This window comes from Lynx canadensis, chromosome X (assembly GCF_007474595.2).
Source record: "Lynx canadensis isolate LIC74 chromosome X, mLynCan4.pri.v2, whole genome shotgun sequence".
Lineage (NCBI taxonomy): Eukaryota > Metazoa > Chordata > Mammalia > Carnivora > Felidae > Lynx > Lynx canadensis.
In genome coordinates, this window is record NC_044321.2 from 111,441,979 (window position 1) to 111,463,191 (window position 21,213).

Here is a 21,213-nt window from a genome sequence, read left to right on the forward strand (position 1 = left end):
ATCTCAACTGTTAAAATCCCAATTAGACACGAAACCACTCCTCTCTCTTGGGATGAGACCGGTTCTTAAGAGTAGAGATAACGTGCTATTTCGGGATCGGGTGTGTGGGTGAGTAAATTTTCTGTGGGGGAAAAAAGTAATAAAAATCCAAAGGCCAGCCATAAATCTATCCAGATTACCATGGAGATGACATTTGGATTGTTCTCCAGACGGTGTCCACATCATTTGCTGCAGTTCGCTACTTTAGACATTTTTCACATTCAACTGGCTTCAGGTTGACCCGCATAAACACGAGTACGGGGCTGGCGGCCTTTCTGCCCTCGGGTCGGAATTTAGCAAGGGTCGTTCGTTAACAAATAAATAAATGAAGGAAACGCGCCATGTCAGCCACGGGCTGGGGATCTACTATTTATTTCGCAGTCACTTACTGTAAGTGCTGTCCTCGTCTTTCGTGCCGTCGATGGTTCCATCTGCCTGCAGCTGCAAGTGGTAACCTTGTCGGCTGTAGAGTTTGGTGACTATACCCTTAAGCTGAGGCTCTGCAAAGAGAATGGGAATTTGCATCAATCGCTAAGTCGTGCACAGGCGGCAGGAGAGACTCGGGATCCGAGATTCTGATTTCATTCGCCGACGACGTTGCTGTCAAGGGTCACGCTACAACTTTAAAGGGTCCTCGGAAAGAAAACGCGCAGAGCAAACCCCCAAGTTTCCGAGGAAATGTCCAAAACGACTGCTTTCTACCTCGTGACTCGGCCAAGCCCTACAGCTTCTGACGGCAGCTGGTTTCTGACAGCGTGTGCCCCGGCTTCCAGAGCGGTACTCTAGCTCATGGAGCGTTCGGGATGGGTTGGCAAACGGCAGGCTCTGCCTTTTCACAACGTGCCCCCTTTCACGTGGAAGGAAAAGGAGAAATACGAAGGTAAGTTAGAGTGGTTTGCCCACCAGGGACCAGGAACCACGCTAACAAAAAGACTTCCCTCAGAATCATCGCTATTTGAAGACGGAGGGAATGGAGTCCCCTCCGTTCTGAGAATGTTGAAAAGGCACAAATAATCCGGAAAACCCAGCTGTGATACAAGAAAAGGGGGGGGGGGGAAGAAAAAAAAAAACCAACCGTTATTACCATACCCTATTGTGTTAGTTATGCTTAGGGAAAGTGGGTGCAAAAAGGGCAGGGTTTTTGTTGGTGGGGAGGAAAGAAAATGAGTTTATACTTATCTTCACATTTAATACCAGAAATATGATCATCTAACCACACGGGTTTCTCAATGGAACTGATTTTCAGTTACGAATCACCGCAGATTAAGGAAGCACCTAATTCACCAAGAACAACCCTGCTATCCCAAATTTGCTTTGACTGAACACAGTCCCCTGCACTGAAACATTGTGTGTGTGATGATTCAGGCCACATAATCATGCTCTGCAACCGCTTCCGCCTTTCGAAAACAAGCCCAATGCACAGCCAATGCCTTAAAAACTTCGAGCAAACAGAAAATGGATGTCTGCGTTTCCATCCCATAGCGTGCGGAACACATAAACAGAGAAAGAACAAACTGATGACTAAGTCTGAAATTCTGTATTATTTGTCTCGTTAAAAGTAAGAAAAGAGCGTAAAGGATTCATTTGGTGAAGATCGGCCAAATACGCTGCATGCTCGCCTGAAGGGCTACCTTGACGCAACCTGACACTTAGAGCTGTGTGAATCCCCCCCCTCCGCCCCGGGCACCGGAATATCGCGCTCCTCTTCTCACGGAATAGGTTCCAAAGGACCTACGATCTGGCTAGGAGTTTAAATGCGCTCGTCAACCCTGCATTTTGGTCGCGAGTAACCGGTCTCACTAGTCTAGCCAGATCACCAAGCTCCCTGCCACAAGGTTCTAGGAATCCACTCCCCCCTTCCCCAGCAAATATTTCAAAGGTGCACCACAAGTCAAGTCTGGGCCGAGGAGCTCGAAAGCGAGCAAAGAAACGGAACGCCTGGATCGCTCGCCGAAGCCCACGGCCCTCGGGGGGGGGGGGGTGGAAGCTCGGAGGGGAAGGGTCAGAGTTGCAGGGGTAAAGGCAAAGGAGGGTTTCCCCGGGCTCACTAGGGCGGGCAGCGGTGTCCGCCCGGCTCGGCGCCCGCAGTTTCCACGCCACACACACGGCAGCCACGTCTGGGTGACGCCCGCAGAGCCCCCGGGGCATGCACCCATGTGGCACGTCTGAAGCCGCGGGCGCCCCCCCCCCCCCGGGGCCGGGGACGGCCCCGGGCTCTGCGCCTGTCCCACGGCAGTTGCAATGCAGCAAGCCAGTTACCGCTACGAAGGCGGCGAGAAAGCAATCGCTTCCCACGCACGCACACCGGCTAGGTGGCCACATCCGCACCAGATGGGCCCCCGACAAACTCACCTACGCTTCCACACACGCCCTCCAGCCCCCTCCACGCTCGTTCAGTATGGGGGTGGGGGAGAAAAAAAAAAAACAAAACAAAACCCAAAGCCGGCCAAGCGCCCCTTCCAACCTGGTCTCCTTCTGCGCCTCTTCTTGGAGCCGAAGAGTTTGACCCGGGAAAAGACGTTTAACTTGTTTTTGTCGCAGCTGGTCTTGCCTTTGCTGGGGCTGCTGACACACTTGCAGGCGTTGGATTTCTCGCGCTCGCGGGCTTGTCTCTTCTGACGGATCAGCGAGCTGGCGATAGCCGCCGCCATGGCCACGACGCCCACCACCACCACTTCTTTGGCGGCCCCTCTCCGGCTTCGCCTGCGCCTCCGCCTCCCGCTCCTCCGCGGCGCGCCCCGCTCGGTCTGGCGCCGCGGCCGCCCTCGTCTCCCCGGCCGGCGCTCGCCCGGGCTTCTCCGCGCTCGGCCGTCAGCCGAGGAGGGGGCTCAGCATGCCGTCCGGGCTCCCCGGGCGGTGGGCCGGCTCCCGCGCGGGCTGCGGGCTGCCTGGGTCCGAGCCGACGCCACGGCCCCGGGCCGGGATCGCGGCGAGAGACTGGCGGCGGAGGCGGCGCGGCGCGGCTGCGTGCGCTCGGCCCCTGCGCCCCGAGGACACTGTGCGAGTCCAAGCGGCTCGGGTCGGAGTTTCGCGGCACCCCCCGCCCTGTGCCGCGCGGAGGGGGCCGGAGCGGGGAGGCGGGCGGAGGGAGCGGCGCGGGCGGGAGAGAGGCCGCGAGCGCGGGCGGCGGGAGGGGGGGGGGGAAGGAGGAAGCGCGCGGGGGGAGCGCGCCCTCGCCCTGGCCCCTCCGAGCCTCCGACTAGTCCTTGCAACTTCGGGGCCTGGCCACCGGGAAAAGTTGGCCCGTGCCAGCTGGCCGACGGGGATCAAACAGGTAACGGCCTCGCATCTCGGCGGCGGCGTTGGCGGCGGCGGCGGCGGCTGCTGCTGCTGCTCTGGGCGCGGCACAGTCTCTGCATAGGATTCCGGTCGCCGCCGGCACCCTCCGGAAGAGCGCCGCGGCCTCCCCGAGGCCCCCTCCCCCGGCGGCCCCTCCCTCCCGGAGCCCAGCCCGCCGGCGCCCGGCCGCCCCGCCCCCCGAGGCCCCGGCGGGCCGCGCGCTAACACCTGTAGGGGCTCTGGCGCCGCCCCACCGCCCGGAGCCTCCTGCCCTCCTCTTCCCGAGCCGAGCCTCGGGAGGAGGCGGTGGCGGAGGGGGCGCCGGGAGGAGGCGGTGGGGCTGGAAGAGCGGGGGCGGGGGGGGGAGGGAGAGCGGGGAGGGGGTCTGGCCTGGAGACGCGGGGGGCCGGGCGGGGGAGGGACCGTTGCCTTAGTGCCGGACTCTGAGCCGGCCACGCTGCCCCGGGCTGGAGCCCCTGGGAAGTTCGCCGCCCCCCCCGCCCGGGTCTGCGACTCCCAGCAGCCCCCTCCCCCAAACACACTCCCCCGCCGAGGCGTTTCGCCTGGCGACACTTGTAGCCCTTCGGGAGCGAGGCCAGGGCTCGCAGACGGGTTCAGCCCTCGCGGCGGCGGCCGCGGCAGCACCGGCAGCAGCGGGCACTGCAGAGCTGCGCCCGCACGCCACGCTGCCACCCAGTGGTTTTTGCTGACTTTTCAATTTCAGGCCAATTTGTGCGGCCCGAGCCCCGCTTTTCCTCCGCCCCCAAATCGTTCGTTTGGGTTCGGGATCCCAGCGGAGAGCTTGGGTCGGGTACAGTGAGCGGTATTGGGGAAACGCTGCCGCTACATTCTTGGCTGGACCTCTCTTCCTCCCTGCTTTCCAGATCTTTTCGGGATATGATGCAAAACCAAATGCCCAGATCCCGGTCCTTCTTTCTTGCCTGAGATCCCAGCCAGGAGACTCTGTCGGCCTTGTTAGCCCATCAGAGCTGGATCACCTGAGCCTTTGGCAGATTTCACTCCCGCCCCCCTCCCCCCCCCCCCCCCCCCCCCCCGCCAGGGGCTTCCGCTCCTCCCCCGTCTTGAAGTGTCTGTTGCCCTGTGAGAAGCGCAGTTCTGTGTCTACAAAGGCAGGCTGGGGTGAAGGCTGCAGGCACTGAGGTGGAGGGTCCCAGGATCGTCCTGCCAAATGGGCTGAAATTCCCTGCAGGGTAATCGATACACAGACATTAATGCTTGTCAGGGTGGGGGGACCCTGCTCGGCTCCCATTGGACTTGGAACGCCTCGAAAATCGGGACTGGGTCTTGGCCATCAGTATATTCCCATCTCCTGGCACGGTGCCTGTCACATAGTTGATGCTCAATAAACCGTTTGTTGAAAATAATTGATGAGTGACTGATTTACATTGATTCTTAAGGGTAGGAAGAGGATTCCTAGCCCAGAATGTATGGGATTCAAATTCTAGCTACCCCGAAGGGAAATAACCTCACCAAAAGAGGCCTCAGAAGAAGATCTGGCCAGGGCCAAATATCTGGGGTGTGGAATGGGACTGGTAAGGGGTTCCTACTCCCTCTCGGCCTGCTTTTACCTTCCGCTGAGCACCTGGGCCTCTAACTCTCTGTGATCTGACTGCCTATGGATCATAAGTCTCCTGTCCCTTCCCTTAACTCACAGAGGCCCCGGACCGGGTGGGGGGGAAATCATCCAGGGGAAGAGTGAAGGAAAGCCATTTTGACTTTGGATCCAAATCACTATGCAATCAGCTTAGCCATTAATCAAGCAGATATTTTCACCCTTTCCTAGCTCTTGTGTATTTCTCAGATGCTTCTGAACTCCAAGATGAGTGTGAGTAGAAGCCTCAACTTCTCGAAGGAGAACCGTGCCAAGACCCCGTTCATTTTAGGAAGGCATGATGAAAGAATGAACTGCAGCTCCCCACCCCCACCCCCACCCCCAAGGCCGAGAGAAGCTATTTTGCCTTTCCTTTCAGTCTTACTGCCACCCCACCAGCAGGATGGCATCTGAGTGGAAGAATGAAGGGCTTTCCTTTGACGCCTATTTCCACAGTGCCTTTTTCTCCTGTCTTCCTTTGTTCCTACCCGTTCACACTGTCCCCGGCTTAACCCCAGGGCTCCCAATTTCCCAATATCGCTCGCCTTTGCTCCTCCCAGACCTCCTCTTCCCATTGTGCTGTCCACCCAGCTCGCTCCTTGATCATGTTCGAGGAAGAAAAAGCATCCTTCGCTCTTTTCTCGAGCTCAACTCACAAAAAGTTCTAGCCTGGATGACAGGAGGCCTGAGTTTGAATCCTGCCTCCGGCACGAATGGGCTGTGTGACTCGGGACGTGTCATTTGTCCTGCTGAGGCTACAGTTTGCCCATCCTTAAAGTCATCCTTTAGACAATATTAAAGGGAACCAGGTTTTAGCGTTCCTTTCAGGGAGAGTTATGCGAGTTATCAGAGCATAGGATGCTGATCGTTCTCTGCCAATCTCTTTTGGCAGGCCTCAGATGAGCTGTAAAGCAGCTGAGGGCATCTGCTCTCAAGAGGCATCTCCAGGAGAGACACAGAAACCCAAACAGATGTGACTGTGATGAGTAAAAATGAGAGAATTCAGACAGCCTATATCAGGAGCAGCCTCAGTACCTTCTGCGCAGGAAGGAATTGGCCGTCTTTCTGAAACTCCGAAAATGAGAGATTTCAAACACCCGTCCTTCGTGAAGGTAAACATCATGGGAGCCACTTGCCAGTTGGCTCTGCGTCGTCACTAACAGTCCCTCAAAACCTCTCCGTGACCCGTTCCCGGGTGAAAGACTGACGATGAGCGCAAAGGGAGAAAAGGAGGACGAGCAATACCGGCATCTCACCGTTAACGGAGTAGGACAGCAGAGGGGGTGTTGTAGAGACTGGGCAGCCAGTACCACCGTTTGTGGCCATCTAATTATGTCCCAAAGCCCAGAGAAACGACTGGCTAGAAATACAAATGAGGAGATTAGAGAAAAGCCATTAGCAAATGCTCTTGCCGCTTAACTCCAAGCAGGAAGAAAAATGCAACTTAGAGAAATCTTGTCTATGTCCCACTGGAATACCAGGGACAGAAAGAGTGACTTCCGTATTCTGTAACATAACCTGACACATTTATTAGCTGGCAAAGAGTCTCTCCTAGTCAGATCATTTGGCGGAATTATGCTTCAGAAACAAAGGTCTCCAGAACCAATTTTTTGAAGAAATGGATTGGCTCTTCTGATTGGCATTCAGGACGAAAAGTCAGGGAAAAATCCTATAACCCATATAAAAATTTTATTGTTCAGTCATAATTTATGAACATCAAAAACCATAGAGCACCCTGATGGTATTAATCATATCTACGAATTCAGCTCTTTGCCATTTAATTAGCCATAGCAGCTGCAACATCGAGTTCAAGGCCTCTGATTACCTGCTTGGCCATTTAATCAAGAAAACCTCGGGAGGAATATGGGCTTCCGGGGTGGAGGGTTCACCCTTGATCATAAAAAGAGAACACCGGGAAATGAACTTCAGCTTCCGTAGGTGGGGATTTAAGTTGCGTACAAGGAGAAAACATTTTTTTTCCGTAAGGGCTGTTCAAAACCATAACGGCGTGCCGGTTCTTCTATGGAAGCTTTATGAATACAACAGAAACCTCATCTACCTCACTGGGTCTGTGGGTTGGTTCCCCTCGAGGCTCTCATTCGGTCCTTAAGACTACTAGGATTAGTAAACACGCCCGTGACCTGCAACCTAGAAGCGCTCACTTGGAAAGGGGGCGGCGATAGCGGTGTTGAGAAAGTTCGAGGGCCTGTCTGATGGGGCACGGGAGCTAGCGCGCGCCTTTGCCTTTGGAAGATCCTACTGGGTAAACTCGGATCCTGTGGGTCAAGGCAGTCACGATCATTTTGTGTAGTTTCTCTGGCCCAAGGCGGGGGAAATACTTTGCAGATGACAGTAAATGTCTTCTTAACCAAATGAGTTGCCTCAGTGGTGAGGGAACTTCTAGAGCTAACACAAGCACCGGCTTCTCTGAGTTCTATTCAGTTTTCTTTGATGACATTCAAAGATTCTGAAGGAACGCTTGCTATTGTATGGGCTGACTGGTGGCTAACAAACGTACACAAAGTGTGTCGACGATGAAACATTTACGGCCGACTAAAAAAACGTGTCCGACTCAGAGGCAAAATACCTGTAAAACTGGGTTCATTTCTTGCCCGGTGAACGAAATAAGCTCAACGCAAAGCTAAGGGGAAAAAACGATGCGAGGATTTGAGGCCAAAGCAGGCAATCAGTAATTTTTCTGGATCTAAGCTGTTTCAGGAAGTAGGATTTGTGGGGGAAGGTGACCTAAACCCAAGATTTGAAGAAGGGAATGCAGTGTTTGCAAATGATCTAACGTTCACTATTGCTTAGCATACGGGGCGGGATTCGCAATCAGCCATAAGGAACGCTGGATCCATTTCCTATTTGCCAGTGGAGCTGTTTCCACCAATTTCCTATCAAGGTTTGCCCCATTTTAAAGGAGTAGAGAGGTCTCGGAAACTACTTCATGGCTCTCTCAGGATTAAGAATCCTAACACATTCTTTTTCAGACACCTCGCAGGATCGGGGCAGGAGAACCTGCTGAATTCAGAAGAAATGGTATCCTCTAGATTCCAAGGAGGGGATGAAGGACAGGTCTGTGATTCATCGGAGAACCCTGCAGATATCCTGGGTGGTTTTCAAGACTCTGCACTCTGCTTTCATATATATATATATATATATATATATATATATATATATATATATATACATTTTTTTTTGCCAAAACCGGGGTTTCAAATGGAGACAACAGTCAATACATACTGTGGTTATAATTGGGCAAGCGACTTAAGCGCCGTAACACGATTTTCTATAATCCTTGTAACAACCTATAAGGTAGGTGTTATCACTATTGCCCTTTCACAGATGAGGGAGGTGAAGTCTCGTGAGACTACGTGATTTCTCGTGAGCTCTATGACTTCCTGGCGTGTCCACAGGTGGCCAGTATTTAAACTCAGGATCCTCGGCCAATAGAATTGACGGGTACAAGTCCAGCCCTTTAAATACGACATTTTCCTCCTTGGCACTGGGTCTGGAATTTGAGTTTCTGGACGGTGGTGCCTGGCTATGCCTATCTCTTGGCTTGGGTAACAGAAAAAGAGGGACTATGGCATGAGTTTTCAACTCAGGGATGTTTTTTTCCTTTTTCTAGAACAAAGGAATCGTAAAACAAACGATATCTCTACACAGCCATTTGCATACTTCCTCCATGTTGAACAATAACTTCTTAGAGTGACATTTTAAGAAGACATCACCACCTTTCTCACTAAATGAAACGATTCTCAATCACTGCTCAAAACCATTCTGGGTTTCTCAGCCCCAGGGGTACGTTAACACCAGGACCTGGTCTGAGTCGGGTCATCTGGGGTTTGGGGGTGCTCGGAGGCCCACAGGATGCTTCGTGGACTTTATCTTCACCACTACTCAGCAGAGGCAGGGAGGTAAAGCATTCCAGTTCTCCCAGTTCTTTTCATACTGGGAACACTGGCTGTCCACAGCACAAGCTTTTTCGTGCCACCTGCTTTCGGCTACGGGAAGCCCGAGTTCAGCCAAAAGAGAGAAAAATATTGCACACAGTGTATTCGGGTCCATGGTCTGAGGCCCAGGACTTTCCTTCTGAGATCCGGGGTTTCTCCAGGATCCATTCTAACTAATTTGCTCCAAGCTTTTCCCTTCCGACAAATAGCTAGGAGTATTATCAACAGATGGAAATTGTTTAATAGCTTCTCCTGCAACCACTGAAGACCTGTGGCAATTTTAGAACCTGATTTCCTAACAGCGACCTTGATGCTCAGTTAAGAATCTCATTTTAGAGAAGAGATGCGAGGGGGCGCCCGGGTGGCTCAGTTTAGCACCGGACTTGGGGTTTTGGCTCAGGTCATGAGCTCACGGGAACTCGGGCGTCAGGATTCTCTCTCTCCCTGTCTCACTGCCCCTCCCCTGCTGTCTCTCTGTCTCTGTCTCTCTGTCTCTCTCTTTCTCTCTCTCTCTCAAAATAAATAAACATTAAAAAAAGAAAAAGAGATGTGAGGCAGGAGAAGCTAAGTGAATTTGTCCTAGGCGAAACTGTTCATTCACTTAGTCACAACTTACTGAGAATTATTTGCCATGCACCAAGCTATACCCTAAAGGATGCAAAGCTTGAATTTACGCATTGGGCACTAACTATATCCCAGGCCCTAAGCGCTTTATCCTGGTTTGCTCCTTTAATGCTTACAACAGCCTTCTGAGCTCATCCCCATTCTGCAGATGAAGATGCTGAGGCAAAGAGAGGTTAATGAATGAGTTCGTTCAGGTGGGAAGTGATAGAGCTAAGTCGACCCGAGCCTGTGCGTTCTGACTTCATAAAGCTACTCTACTGCCCCTGGCTCCAAGAGGAGGAGAAAAGAGAAGCAAATAAAATAACTAAAATACAAGTGCGATCTTGTGGGGCACTTAAAAAAAATAAGGCACAGCTAACTCTGTGGGTTTGGAGGGTGAGGAAGAGCGAGGAAGTTGGGGAACGAACTCAGGCAAAGCCAGACTTCAAACTGGGTTAAACGGACGTTCAGTGCCGACTTCTTAGCAGGGCAGATGACTTCCCCGAAGCCGAGAGAACTTACAAAGAAACCTTGGATTTTTATGCCCCTACACTTTAAATCACTTGGCAACAAGTTGATCTCCTATTGCAACCGGTCCCCAGGAACGTACTTTTCCATGAAATACTGATGACTGGTATGGTCATGACGCCTTCTGTGGGGTGGGTTGGGAGAAATAAAACGTGCTACGCAGATATTCTGATGGGCATGAACGAGTTTTCATTTCATGCCTGTAAACCAGTTGTCTTCCCTTTCCCACTGATTGTGTTCAGCACGTATGGCCACCGGTGATGTTCAAGTGTACGGGAGTTGATCGATTTCCAACTGCGGTCAGCACAGGGTCTAGTGGGAGTAATCCCTTTGGAAAGACACCAATCAAAATGAAGATTCGACTGGCACGTATGCCATAGTGAGCTTGGAGGGGGGAGCTTGGAGACCAGAGATTTGCCTGTGGGCAGTTATTAAATAAGTTTATGATGATGACAACAAAGCTTTAAGCTAACAAATGAGACGACTAGGATTTGGTTGCTATTTGAATATATTGAAAGCATATTTGAAAAACCTCCCTACTCACTGCATTCCTGCCACTAAAATGCCCACGCCTATTGTCTCTGTCCGAATCTTAGTATCCTTTGGTCTGGAAAAAAATATATACTTAACGGAATCACTGAGGGAGGCAACAGTGCCCCTCTTCACTGTCAGAAGAACCAAAACCAAAGCAAATAATCCAATTAAAAGATGGGCAGAGGACCTGAATAGACATTTTTCCAAAGAAGACATACAGATGGCAAACACGCACGGATGGAAAAGACGCTCAAGATCGCTCATCATCTGGGAAATGCAAATCAAAACCATGATGCGGTATCACCTCATGCCTGTCAGAACGGCTGAAATCAGTAACACAAGAAACAACAAGTGTTGGCCCAAGGATATGGCGAAAAGGGACCCTTGTGCGCTGTTGGTGGGAATGCGAATTGGGGCAGCCGGTGTGGAAAAGAGCATGGAGGTTCCTCAAAAAATGAAAAAATAGATGCACCACTATGTTCACTGCAGCATCACGTACAATAGCCAAGACGTGGAAGCCACCCAGCGTCCACCAATAGATGAATGGATAAAGAAGATGTCGCATATACATACAATGGATTACTACTCAGCCATAAAAAAAAAAAAAGAATGAAATAGCTCCGTTGGAGACAACATGGATGGACCTAGCGGGTATTATGCTAAGTGAAATATGTTAAGCAGAGAAGACAAATACATATGCTTTCACTCATATGTGAAATCTAAAAAAACAAAACAAACAAACAAACAAACAGAAACACACTCATAGATACAGAGAACAAACTGGTAGTTGCCAGAGGGCAGGGGGTTGGGGGATGAGTAAAATAGGTGAAGGGAATTAAGAGCTACAAACTTCCAGTTACAAGATAAATAGGTCATAGGGATGAAAAATACAGCATAGGGAATAGAGTCAGTAACATTGTAATAACTTGATATGGTGGCTGATGGTAACCACACTTACCGTGGTGAGCATTTTATAATGTATGTAAGTGTCACATCACTATGTTGTATACCCGACGCTAATATAATATTTATGTCACCTACATTAAAAAAAAAAAAGAAGAACCGGGGCGCCTGGGTGGCTCAGTCGGTTGAGCGTCCGACTTCGGCTCAGGTCATGATCTTGCGGTTGACGAGTTCGAGCCCCACGTCGGGCTCTGTGCTGATGGCTGGGAGCCTGGAGCCTGCCTCCGATTCTGCGTCTCCGTCTCTCTCTGACCCTCCCCCGCTCATGCTCTGTCTCTCTCTCTCTCTCTCTCTCTCTCAAAAATAAACAAACATTAAAAAAAATTTTTTTTTAAGAACCAAACCAATACAGGGTGTGTGTGTGTGTGTGTGTGTGTGTGTGTGTGTGTGTGCAGGCAGGCTTTTAGGCAATGCTGTAAAGCCATGCCCACGGTCCTTGTGAGGCCCCTCAGGAAACCGCTCTTCCAGATAAGACTCTGGGATCCAGGTTGTCCTAATTCTTCATTAAAATTGTCCTTTCTTATATCCCTTCCCTGGGTCACTGCTTTCCAAGATGACAGCTAGTTAATCAGGTACTCTCATCAGTTCTGGGTTAAATACTAATATAGCCTCATGACCCCACTCCCCTCCCCCCCAGTTGGCTTCTTCTAACAGGGATTTTATGGAGGCAATATTATACGACAAAAGAGAGCCTCTAACGGTGACACTTTAAGTGAAAGAACAGGCTGCGGGAGTAGCTTCTAGGAAGGAGGAGCTTTGGAGAACATCGCAAGTTACAAGTGTGCACATAAGGTTGCCATGCTGATTTTTATTCTTTTTTAAACATTTATTTCTTTTGGAGAGAGAGAAAGAGAGTGCACATGAACGGGGGAGGGGCAGAGAGAGAAAGAGAGGATCCAAAGCGGGCTCTGTGCTGACAGCAGAGAGCCTGATGCGGGGCTAGCACTCACGAACCGTGAGGTCATGACCCTAGCTGAAGTCAGACGCTTAACCGACTGAGCCACCCAGGCGCCCCTGATATTGCTATTCATATAGCATAAATTAATATACCAGACATGCTCATTTAGCTCCTGTTCAATCTTTCCTTCTCTTCACGGCCACGATTCTTGGAAGTCTTTACCAACAACCCCATCTCCTTACTTCCATTCACCATTCACTCTGATTTTATTATAAATTATATTATATGTATGTGTGTATATTCCTAGTAATTCCTCTATGTAGATTTCAGTATCCCTTTTAGAGATGGAAAACCAGGATTTGCTTGGTATTTGAATATATTTAAAACATTAAAAATAGTCCCACTCACTGTATTCCTCTTCAGTTGCACTCCTTCCATTGTTCAATTACTTTTCTTCAGTTCTAGAAGTTTACCATCAACTCTTCATCCACGGCCTCTCCTTAAAGCTCTTTCTGTTCTTTTTCTGAAACTTCTGTTCCAGAGACCTCCTTCTCTCCTCATGACTCCTTACTTCTCCTCCCCAGTTCCCTCTCTTTATCTTTCTGTGTAGAATCTGGATGTTACACTGATCCCCACTCTGGGCTTAGTCTACTGTTTGATTTTGTTTGATTTCATTGATACACACACATATACTACATTAGGTATTGTACAGTAATATATATTCTATATGACATGTTAAAAATTATATACATATTACTAGACATGTTGCTGGAGGCAAGGGAAACAAAAGCAAAAATGAACTATTGAAACTTCACTATGATAAAGAGCTTCTGCACAGCAAAGGAAATCAGCTTACAGAATGGGAGAAGATATTTGCAAATGATACATCTGATAAAGGGTTACTATCAAAATCTATAAAGAACTTTTCAAACTCGACACCCAAACACCAAATAATCCAGTGAAGAAATGGGCAGAAGACATGAATAGACACTTTTCCAAAGAAGACATTCAGATGGCCAACTGGCACATGAAAAAATGCTCAACATCACTCATCATCAGGGAAATACAAATCAAAACCACAATGAGATACCATCTCACACCTGTCAGAATGGCGAAAATCAACAACACAAGAAATAACAGGTGTTGGCGAGGATGCCGAGAAAGGGGAACCCTCTTGCACTGTTTTTGGGAATGCCAACTGGTGCAGCTACTCTGGAGAGCTGTATGGAGGTTCCTCAAAAAACTAAAAATAGAACTACCCTACAACCCAGCAATTGCACTACTAGGTATTTACCCAAAGGATACACAAATACAGATTTGAAGGGGTACATGTACCCCAATATTTATGGCAGCACTATCAATAATAGCCAAACTATGGAGAGAGCCCAAATGTCCATCAATTGATGAATGGATAAATAAGATGTGGTATATATATATATATAGTGTGTGTGTATATATATATATATATACATATAGTGTGTGTGTGTGTATATATATATATATAGGAATGGAATATTACTCAACCATCAAAAAGAATGAAATCTTGCCATTTGCAACAACACAGATGGAGCTAGAATGTGTTATGCTAAGCAAAGTAAGTCAGATAGAGAAAGACAAATACCATATGATTTCACTCCTATGTGGAATTTAGGAAAGAAAACAGATGAACACATGGGAGGGGGGAAAAAAGAGAGAGGGAAACAAACCATGATAGAGAACAAACTGAGGGTTGATGGAGGGAGGTGGGTGGGGGATGGGCTAGATGGGTGATGGGTATTAAGGAGGGCACTTGTTATGAGGGGCACTTGATGTTGCACGTAAGCGACGAATCACCGAATTTTGCTCCTGAAACCAATATTGCACTGTTTGTTAACTGACTAGAATTTATATAAAAATTAAAAAAAAAAGAAAAATAGAAGTTACTAGTTGAAAACAATTATATACATATACGTGTGTGTATATATACATATATATAATTTTTACAATTTCTGTTTCGTCTTTTCTAATAGGTCTGCTATTCTTTTTGCAACGTGTTGTTCGTGCCTTATGGATTCTATTTCTTCCTTTATCTTACTGAACGTTTTGCAGGTCTCTTTGATGTTGCCTTCTGATACTACTTTTCTGGAACGTGGATTACCATGTTGATTATCGCTGCTGACTCCCCCTGCAGTGGATTATTTCTCTTGTTGCTCTGTAAACTTGACTGTGGGCTCACCTTTAGCATTAACAGTTGTCTTCTGTAGAAGCGCTACTTGAACACTGGATAGTAGAGTTATCTATGTCTATAGTTCCATGTTCTTTCTCTGCCAGCACTCGGGCATCCCACTGGAGGCAGGTCAGTTTTTTATTTTAATTTCCCGCTTTTTAGCACAAATTGAGATGTGGGGTTCCAGGTGCGCTCTAGGCCCAGAATGAACACTGTGCTTATATCTGAGATGCTAGTGGGGAGGGATGAGTGGAGGGGGGAGGGGCAGAGAGAGAATCCCAAGCAGGCTCCACACCCAGCCCAGAGTCTGACATGGGGCTCGATCTCATGACCCCGAGATCACGACTTGAGCCAAAATCAAGAATTGGATGCTCAACCGACTCAGCCACCCAGGCGCCCCGGTTCTGATATTCTTGAGGGCTATGTAGTTCCAACTGTGGCACTGTGCTTTGGCTTTAAATAGGCGCTTCGTCTCTATCACCTGAAAATTTCCCTCTTTGGCTTTTGTTTTCTTTGCGTGTATTCTCCGACTTAAGGTAATATTTTATCCACTATGTCTATGTTTTTACGGAAAGATAGCGGTTTCTGCCGTACCTTAGTTCAACATAGTGACTAGAAGTCCCTATTCAACCTACTTCCACTATGACACTGAAATTGCTTTTACTGAGACGATCAATAACCTTATTGTCACATTAAGTGATTCCTTCTCAGTCATTACACAACCTTTCAGTAGCATTTGACAATTTTAAAATATTTTTAAATCTATTTTTTAATGTTTCATTTATTCTTGAGAGAGAGACAGACAGACAGAGCATGAGCAGGGGAGGGGCAGAGCAAGAGCGGGACACAGAATCGGAAGCAGGCTCCAGGCTATGAGCCATCAGCACAGAGCCCAACACGGGGCTCAAACTCACAAGCAGTGAGATCATGACCTGAGCCGAAGTCGGAGGCTTTACTGACTGAGCCACCCAGGCGCCCCAGCATTTGACCCTATTGACCATTATCTTCTTGACACTTTTCCATAGACTTCTCCCAGAGTATGTTCTGATTTTCTTCCTACCCATATTTGACCGCACCTTCTCTTGGTCTTCTTTTCGTCTTACTGACCATTTGAGCTCCTTAGGATTCTGCCCTTTGCCCTCTCATTTTCTCCCTTATTCTTCCTTTTGTAGGTATTGACTCCTCATTCATCCATTCAACAAATGTTCTTTGATCATTTGCTCTGTGCCAGTCTGAGTTGTAGGTATTCAGCAGGGAACAAGGCAGATATGATCCTGCTCACGTGGAAATTACAGTTTAAGGAAGAGTCAGATAGTAAACACTGACACATAAATACGGGCTCATAAATTGTGATCACTGCTATAAAACAAAAGGACAGAATGCTACTCAAGAGTAATATGGAAGGGGCACCTGGGTCGCTCAGTTGGTGAAGCGTCCAACTCTTGATTTCTCAGCTCAGGTCGTGATCTCACTGTTCGTGGGATCAAGCCCCACATCGGGCTCTGCTCTGGCCGTGCGGAGCCTGCTTGGGATTCTCTCTCTCCCTCTCTCTGCCCCTTCCCCAATCTCTCTCTCTCAAAATAAATAAATAAACATTAAAAAAAAAAAGAGTAACACGGAAGAAGCTACTTGAGATAGGGAGGTTGGGAAAGGCCTCTAAAAGGGGATGAATAGTGCAGGAAATGACTACCTTTTCTACTATAACAATTCTAAAAATCTCCACTGCTTTTGACGGGGTTCAGGCCATGCGACCCCAAAATATGGCCCTTGGGCATAATGAATATTTGAAACTAAAGGAGTTCGAGAAAAAGGCCGAAGCAGAAAGGTGACCTTTCCTCTTCCTTTCTCCCCTGAAACAGGCTATGAACCCTTCACGGGAGCAGCGACCTCCTCGTACCCCCCCAGGAAAAAAGCATCATATCTCCGAAGACAAAGGGACACCAAGAAGAATCCTGACAGGCCTTGCTAAGCTTCCCCTGGTTTCCCACACTTACCTTATACTCCTTGGCCTATCATACGTCTACACGACAGCCCTTTCTTCATCAAACCCAGTGCGAAGAGAACTCGGGTCTAATTGTTTCCTTGGGCCTTCATTTCATTTTGAAGGCAGTTACGTAACACTTTTCATGAAATTATTCTGCATGTTCTTTCTTGTTAATTTGTCTTTTGTCTAATTTTCAGAGCCAGCCAGGGACCCTAGGAGGGTTGAGGAAGCTCTTTCTTTCCCGACCCTTTGACGGGCTCGGACAGCTCCTCTGAGCTCCCTATATGGATAGTTCCACCCCAGTGGCACTCAGGACCTCAGAATCCCGAGCCAATCCTAAACAGACCTCATCTCGCAAAACGGATTCCTCCTCTCTTATTCCATGTGGCCATTACGTTTGTTGCTTACATCCTACCCCTTTCTGGATTCATTCACGTCTCACCCGAGCCAGAGACTCGGGTGTTAGCCTGAATTCTTCCTTTCCCAACCTCACTTCCAAAGAGTAACCAAGCACCGCAGGTCCTACCTTCCTACGGTGTTTTCTTAATCCCTATTGTTAAAACTTTCACCTAGGCCCATTTCCTTTCTTGCCTGAATTTTACCACAGCCTCCTCCGTGGCCTGTGATCAAACTGCTGTGCTCGCTGCGACGATTCTAACGGACAAGTCGGATCGTGCCAGGACCTGTTCACAAGTCTCAGCGGCCCTCCACTTACAAGCCCTCCGTTACCTGGCCCCGGACTGCCCTGTCACCCTTACATCCTGCCTCAGACACACCGTATTTCAGACGCGCCAAAGTACTTACCTTTCCCCAAGCACCCCCATCCAGCCCTTTAGCCGCTCCAACTACCGTACCTGTGAAAATTCTGTTCCCTCTTGCTCGGCAAACTCTTTAAGATCTATCTGTGGCATCATCTCCTCTGGGAAATCTTCCCCAACCATCCCCGAGTAAAGACACTTTCCACTTCTCTGCTCCACAGCATCCTATGTAGATAGCTACTATGGCGCCGATGAGATCTATTTCTGTCTGCCTGTCTGTCACGCAAACCAAACGGTAAGCTCCCCGAGGCAGGGACTGGGACTTCATCTTTGTATCCTCATGTGCAGACAGAGGAGGGACTCAATAAATGGCGGCTTCGTGGATAAACGAGTTGGCCAACCCGTCCTTCTCTGGTTAGAAAGCAGATCGTAGGCACCTGGAGCAAAGGCACGCAGGCCAGGTCTATTTCGATAAGAGCAGGTTCATGTACAACTCATGGTCGAGTGCGGCCATGTTTTAGTTACAAACAGAACCAAATAGTTGGGTCATTGAACTAGAAGCAGGGGGACCTACTGCATCCTGGAGAAAGGGAAAGTTACATCAGGTTAGTCATTAGATTGGCCCCTAGTTTCGGCAGTAAAATAATTCCTTAGAGGTCTACAGCACTTTAAGGTTTGACAGGACCCTCTCATAGCCATTGTCTTCTGTGATTTGCAGGAGAACCAGTGAGGTAGCCAGAGAAGGTTTCACCTGCACACAGTTTACAGGTAAGAAAACTGTTTTTCACCAACAGCTCATGGTTTGCCTCCCATCACATGGCGAATTTCTGTACCGATCAGTTTATCCCCTACCTCATTCCAAAGAAGGATTGTGGCTGCTTACAAAAAGGTGTACAGGAAAATAAGGTTGGAAAGCAAGGAAGAGGGCATCGGCCTGAAGAGAGAAGAGTCAGACACTAGAGAAGGCCAGCAGGGTTTCAAGCCCAAGGTCTCATTAGGCTGCCTCCAGGAGCTTTTGAACCACTGGGTGGTGATTGGCAGGAGTTTTGTTGGCATTAAAAAAAAAAAAAGCAGCAACTATTTTGACTTCACAAAGCAAGTGGCCTAGTATCGATCGGAATACTCTCCCATCAAATGTCAGCACCGAAAATTAAAACCAAACTTGAATCGCTGCAATTATTTTGTCTGGACTGGAAACCTACATCAAGCAACAGACAGAGGCAAGGTGAAATGAGCTGAGACCACAAAGAAAATTGGTCCGTGAAGGTTCAGGGGCCTGGGTTTGTTTTTCAGAGCCACGTATACATACAAAATATTAATTAGATCAAGAGGTGACTCGGTTTCCGAGGTAAGCGAATTCCATTTTGATCGCATCATGTTTTATAGACATCCACCTGCTCCTAGATTTTTTGATGAGAGTTTAAATAATAATGTGGCTTTACTGGGGAGCCTGTGCCTCAACCAGAATCACAGATACCATTTTCCTAAGTGTTTTACTTAAATTGAAAATGATAATGCCTGTGAAGCCTCTCCACTGCTGACATTTCCAAGACTCTTTCCCAGCACAAACAAAATTAGAAAATGGAAAATATAACCTTTCTCGCCCTGTATTTTCTTCACAAGATATAAAATTGAAAGATAGTCTCTATTGCAGAATCATGACCAACTAGCAGGAATAATAACCATGATGAGAGAGTGAGAATAACAACCAACATGGTTTGAGCATTTACTCTGGGCCAGGCGCTGTTTTAAACACTTTACATATATTAACTCATCCAATTCTTATGACAAACCTATGAGATAGGGACTATTATTACCCCCAGGTTATAGAGGAGGACAATGAGGTATACTGAGGTTAATAGTTTGCCTAAGGTCACACAGCTAATGAGTGGTGGACCTGGGACACTAATCTAGATAATTCTGCTGTGCACAAACATGCAAACAATCCCAAATTTATAGTTGTTTAGTCAAATACATGGATTATATATTTTGTGGATCATTTCTGGTCTTCTATACTCATGGTTGCTTTTTTGCTGTTTAGATCATTGCCAATTAGCATTCCAGCGATAGAGGCTCGGGGAAAGTAAAGATACTACTAAACTTAGAGAAAGTTCCATGAACTTCTTCAAGAAGGGAACACTTCTTAGTTCCCTCCCCGCCCCCCGATGCTCATTGCAATGATTTCTATCATACTTTGCAACTTTCAAATCATTTCTCCACGAGTAGATAGCTAGGTCTGATGTTGCCATAGAGATTTTGATCAATGCCACGAGCTGGGGACTAGTTCGCACATTCTGTCCATTAGCAAGGGTACTTGCTAATCCCTCCCATCCACTACCATGACTAATCTCATGACTAATCTCATGTATGGGATTCATGAAGGCTGGGAACTGATCCTCTCAGGTCATTTAACACTTCAGTTCTGTTCAGTAACAGCTTAATTAAACCTTGAGGGTGGGGGGAAAAGGTCAACAGAAAAATAAAATTATATCTTTTGGGAAATTAGCTAATGAGCAAGGGAAGTTAGAATGCACTGCTGGGAGGAAGAGGAAAGAATAGGATGATACAAAACAACACAAATGGAACGGTTCGTTCCGGGTATTCAGGAGTTGAGCACTCCAACCAACTATCATTTATGAAGAGTCTTCTCTGCGCCTGGAAGGGTGCCAGGTACTTTCGGAGGTGTTATTTCATCTTGTTTTCACAATAATCCTAGGAGGCCAGGAGAAGAGAGGGTGAGTCACAGGCTCAAATTGAGACACATCAAGGGATACTGTCCCAACAAAGCTGGACCTCCCAAGTGTGTCTGACTCTTTCCACACCACTGGAGTGGGGCCGTAGCTGGACCTTACTTCCCATCCAATATCTTGATTGTCTAGAGGACAGAAACAGGGCTGATAAAGACAAGCTGCAAGGAAACGGATTAAGGCTCAGTTTGACGAAGCCATTGCTAACAATCGGGGCTGTCCAGAAATGGACAGGATGGATTATCTTGGGAGATAATCAGTGCCCTGTGATCAGAAGTGTTCATATAGGGGCTGTGGGGTTCACAAAGACCTGGTAAACACTTATTGGACGTTACAGAAGAGATTCTCGGATAAAGCGAATGATTTGAATCATTATGGACCCCTCGGTCAAAGACCCAACACAAAGGCCATCGGAGAAACATGTTGGTCATTAAAAGCTGAGTGTGTGAAACATGCTTAGAAAAAGAAACTATGCCCTTGGCTCAGTCTAAGTGTCCGACTCTTGATTTCGGCTCAGGTCATGATCTCATGGTTCATGAGATCAAGTCCCACATCGGGCTCTGCACTGACAGCATGGAGCCTACTTGGGATTTTCTCTCTCCCTCTTTCTCTGCCCCTCCCCCACTCCCACTCTCTCTTTTCTCTCAAAGTAAATAAATAAACTTCAAAAAAGAGAAAGCACCCCCTTGATAGAGTCTCAGCGGTGGCTCAAACGAGGAAAGTTGGCAAAGAGCACTTACAGGGTTCTAGGGGCTGGGGTCGGTCATAATGTTTTTTAAAAATGTTTATTTATTTTGAGAGAGAGAGAGAGAGAGAGAGAGAGAGAGAATCCTAAGCAGGCTCCATGCTGCCAGCGCAGAGCAGGCCCCAATGCGGGGCTCAATCCCACGCACCATGAGATCATGACCCGAGCCCAAACCAAGAGTCGGACCCTCAACCCATCAAGTGTTTTAAGGCAGCACTTGGTAAGTACGGTCCTTCCAAATTCAGACCAGAATTTGTAAACTAGGTGAGTTGCTAGAACGGTCAGTGGTCTCGTCTTTGGGACACATGAGCTATGCAGAGCTACTGTCAAAACAGTCCGAGCTAAAAACTAAGGCACCACG

General features: G+C 48.1%; 1 protein-coding gene across 3 annotated transcripts in view; it reads right to left on the minus strand.

Annotated features, from left to right (window-relative positions):
• The window catches only part of FGF13 (fibroblast growth factor 13), a 447,042-nt gene that overhangs the window by 63,671 nt on the left and 362,158 nt on the right, over window positions 1-21,213 (minus strand). For 2 of the 3 annotated variants that reach the window (XM_030305582.2, XM_030305584.2), the window contains one exon: window positions 429-539. In XM_030305582.2, coding sequence (XP_030161442.1) covers window positions 429-539 — 111 coding nt within the window. Of the gene's footprint in view, window positions 1-428; window positions 540-2,503; window positions 3,409-21,213 lie in introns of those variants that run through there. The other variant, XM_030305583.1, reaches the window with a different exon arrangement.